Below are 3,088 nucleotides of genomic sequence, written 5' to 3'. Positions count from 1 at the left end.
GGAAGCAGACAGCTTCATCTTTCTTCTGCAGAAATAGAGAAATAGTTACTGGTTAATTCTAGACCTAACAATGTTACTTGTTTTTTCCCAAATAATGGAATGCAGTCCAATCTCTATAGAAATTCTGAAAGCACTGCATATCTTTGGGAACTTGTGCTGAATTGCTGTGTTTTGAACTTGCCACTGAACATTGTTATTTCTGGGTCACACTCATCCTGTACTGTGCCCCCAAGAAGCCCCTCCTGCCCCACAAAGCAGCTCAGCTGACCCCTCATCTGAGATGCCTGACCTGTTGGTGCACTTGGGTCATGGAGCTTTCTGCAGAATCTTCACTGAAGGTGATCACACCTTCAGTGGTACTTTATGCACATGTTTACATTCCTATAGACTGGATTCCTTGGGGAGTGATAACTGTGTATCTCAGTATCTAAGAGTCAGACCATCGATGTGTGGATGGAGACAGTGACCCGGTGAGTGGCTGAGAGCAGCTGGACTGTCAGGTCACAACGATGGGAAAGATGTGCTCTGTGGCCAGCAGGGGGCACTGGGGACCAGCCCTGTGGTTCCACCTGCTTCACAGTAAGGACTATTCAATGAAAGGAGCCCATGCCGGGGGGTGGGGGGGCTGTGCTCACTGATGGGACCCAGCTGACAGCTGTGTCCTGTCAGTCCTGGCAGAGTCCCCTGAGGAAGAACCTTTGTGTGGTGTCAGCAGGTGCTGAGCTACAGGGAGAAGGTTCAGGGAGGGGCTGGGCCAGTAAAGGGATGGAAGGACATTTGAATTGGCAGCCCCTCCTCCGGCAGAGCCTGGAAATAAAAGGAGAGCCTGGGGCAGCCAGCCCCACTGTGGGGCCTCAGCAGGGCTGTGTCCGCCATGGCCTGGGCCCCTCTCCTCCTCGTGCTCCTCTCTCACTGCACAGGTAGGGACAGGGCTCTGAGACCCGGGGAAGCCTCCTTGTCTGAGTCAAGCTCTCTTGTTTGGATCCCCAGCACTTTCGCCATGGCCCCTGTCCCTCACCCATGAGCATCTCTGTTTTACAGGTACCTTCGCCCAGTCTGTGGTGACTCAGCCACCCTCTGTCTCTGCATCCCCGGGAGCATCTGTGAAACTCACCTGCACCCTGAGCAGTGACATAAGTGTGGGCAGCTACACCATAAGCTGGTACCAGCAGAAGCCAGGGAGCCCTCCCCGGTATCTCCTGTACTACTCCTCAAGTACAAGTTTGGGATCTGGGGTCCCCAGCCGCTTCTCTGGAGGCAAAGATGCCTCGGCCAATGCAGGGCTCCTGCTCATCTCTGGGCTGCAGCCTGAGGACGAGGCTGATTACTACTGTATGATCTGGTACAACAATGTTTCCACAGTGAAGCAGGCAGATGAGGAAGTGGGACAAAAACCCCAGGCTTTTCAGTGTCTCTGAGGCTGTCTCTTTTATTATTAAAATAAGTTTAATGTACACTATTTCTGAAGATAGTATCTGATAACAGTGGCTGTCCCCTTAATTTCTATTCGATATTTCTGAAGGCCTAGGAAATCAAAATATTAAAAAATCATAGTTGAAGAAACAAACTGAAAAAAATACCCACAATAACACTGAAGCTCCCCACCAGGGTCCACATGCAAAAAAACCCAGAGCCCATATAGTTGTCCTTTGATGGGACGATCATAAACCCCTGGGAGAAACAATTCAAATTTCAGGCAATCCTAAAAACTCTGGTGCCATAAAGTGTACCCTACACCCATCTGAGCAGACTGATGGACACTGGTAACCTGGATGCAGTTAGTATCTCAGCCTCACACACTGTGCAAGGGACCTCCTCATTCTTCTGTCCTGGGTAGTGACAGTAGAAAGAGCCATCTGAAAGTGAAGCTGCCTTCCAGGGAGCCTGGTGGTGTCTCTGGGGCAGGAGAGTCTGGGCTCTAAGACCAGCAGGAGGTGCTCCTGCACTAGTCTTGACAAAGCAGGTTCTGGGCCAGGCCAGTTAGGACAATAATAACTCTAGAAAACTTGGACAGGCAGTGTCCTCCGTGCAGTGTGACTTTTCTGCCCCTGGGTCCCCAGGAGCCACAGGAGCCCTCAGCTCTGACTCGCCCCCTCGCTTCGTAGCTCCCCCTCCAGCCCTCATAATGTCATTGCCCAGGCTGTCACCCAGACAGGGTGCGGAAGACGATCGCCTCGCAGGACCAAGTCTGCATGGAGACACTTGACCAGCAGGATTGTCTGGGCAGAGGGCACGTGACACATGGAGAGGAGTTCATCTCAGTTCCACCAATGAGGCTTCAGCAAGTAGAGCTCTGAGGGCATCTTGGCCATGGCCCCATCCCCTCAGTTCACCCTCTTCACATATTAGAAAGGACGTTTCCATTATAGGACAAGTGAAATGATAGTGGGGCCTTGTTCCCTGACGTTCACACCTGGCATCTGGGCCCAGGTGGTCAGTCATCCCATTCTTTCTGTCACCTTCTCTCCTGCCTCCAGTGTTCAAGGTCAGACTATGCTGACTCTGCCATCCACAGTGTCAGGGGCTCTGCGAAAATACAAACATACATGCAAACATGCACACGCACATGCTTATGCACATACACTAATCAGTGATCCAATCTTTCCCCTCTAACAAAAGTCCAAACTAGAAGGCATCATGAGAAAGTTCTATCAAATGTGCAACACCTCCCGCCAAAGACTTTAAATAGAAAGAACATTGGCTAACCTCATTTTCTGCTTTCAGCAAGATCATGACATGAAACCCAACAGGAACAATATCAAATTAGAAAATTCTAGGAATATCTCATCTATGAACACAAATGCAAATCTCGTCACCATATTAGGAGACAGAATCCATGGTAAATTGAGACCTATCATTGTAACCACTAGGAAGGATTTGGACTGATGGGGATATTTGCAGTTTCTGGGAGATGTTAACATGGATTTTGGAGGAGAGCAGACATGGAGAGTGACTGAGGCCCTACACGGTCTGCAGGCCACGCCCACTGCACCTCTGGGCCGCCATCTTGATCACCTTCCATTCTCTAGCTCTGCCCCAACCAAATACACATCTCAGCTGCTTTCTAAGCATATCAAGGGTCCCATTT

At 50.3% G+C, this 3,088-nt stretch overlaps 1 gene segment (V, D, J or C); it reads left to right on the top strand.

The window, feature by feature from the left end:
* Positions 1-874: 874 nt before the first annotated feature.
* The window catches only part of LOC103213303, a gene marked incomplete at its 3' end in the record, with an annotated part of 6,559 nt that continues 4,345 nt past the window's right edge, over positions 875-3,088 (top strand). Inside the window, 2 exon segments of the V gene segment in view lie at positions 875-920; positions 1,042-1,382. Coding sequence covers positions 875-920; positions 1,042-1,382 — 387 coding nt within the window.

Source organism: Orycteropus afer, unplaced genomic scaffold, assembly GCF_000298275.1.
Source record: "Orycteropus afer afer isolate SDZICR_OR568_19922 unplaced genomic scaffold, OryAfe1.0 scaffold01534, whole genome shotgun sequence".
NCBI lineage: Eukaryota > Metazoa > Chordata > Mammalia > Tubulidentata > Orycteropodidae > Orycteropus > Orycteropus afer.
Note: the sequence above shows the minus strand (reverse complement) of the source record. Positions and strands in the feature narration are given on the sequence as shown.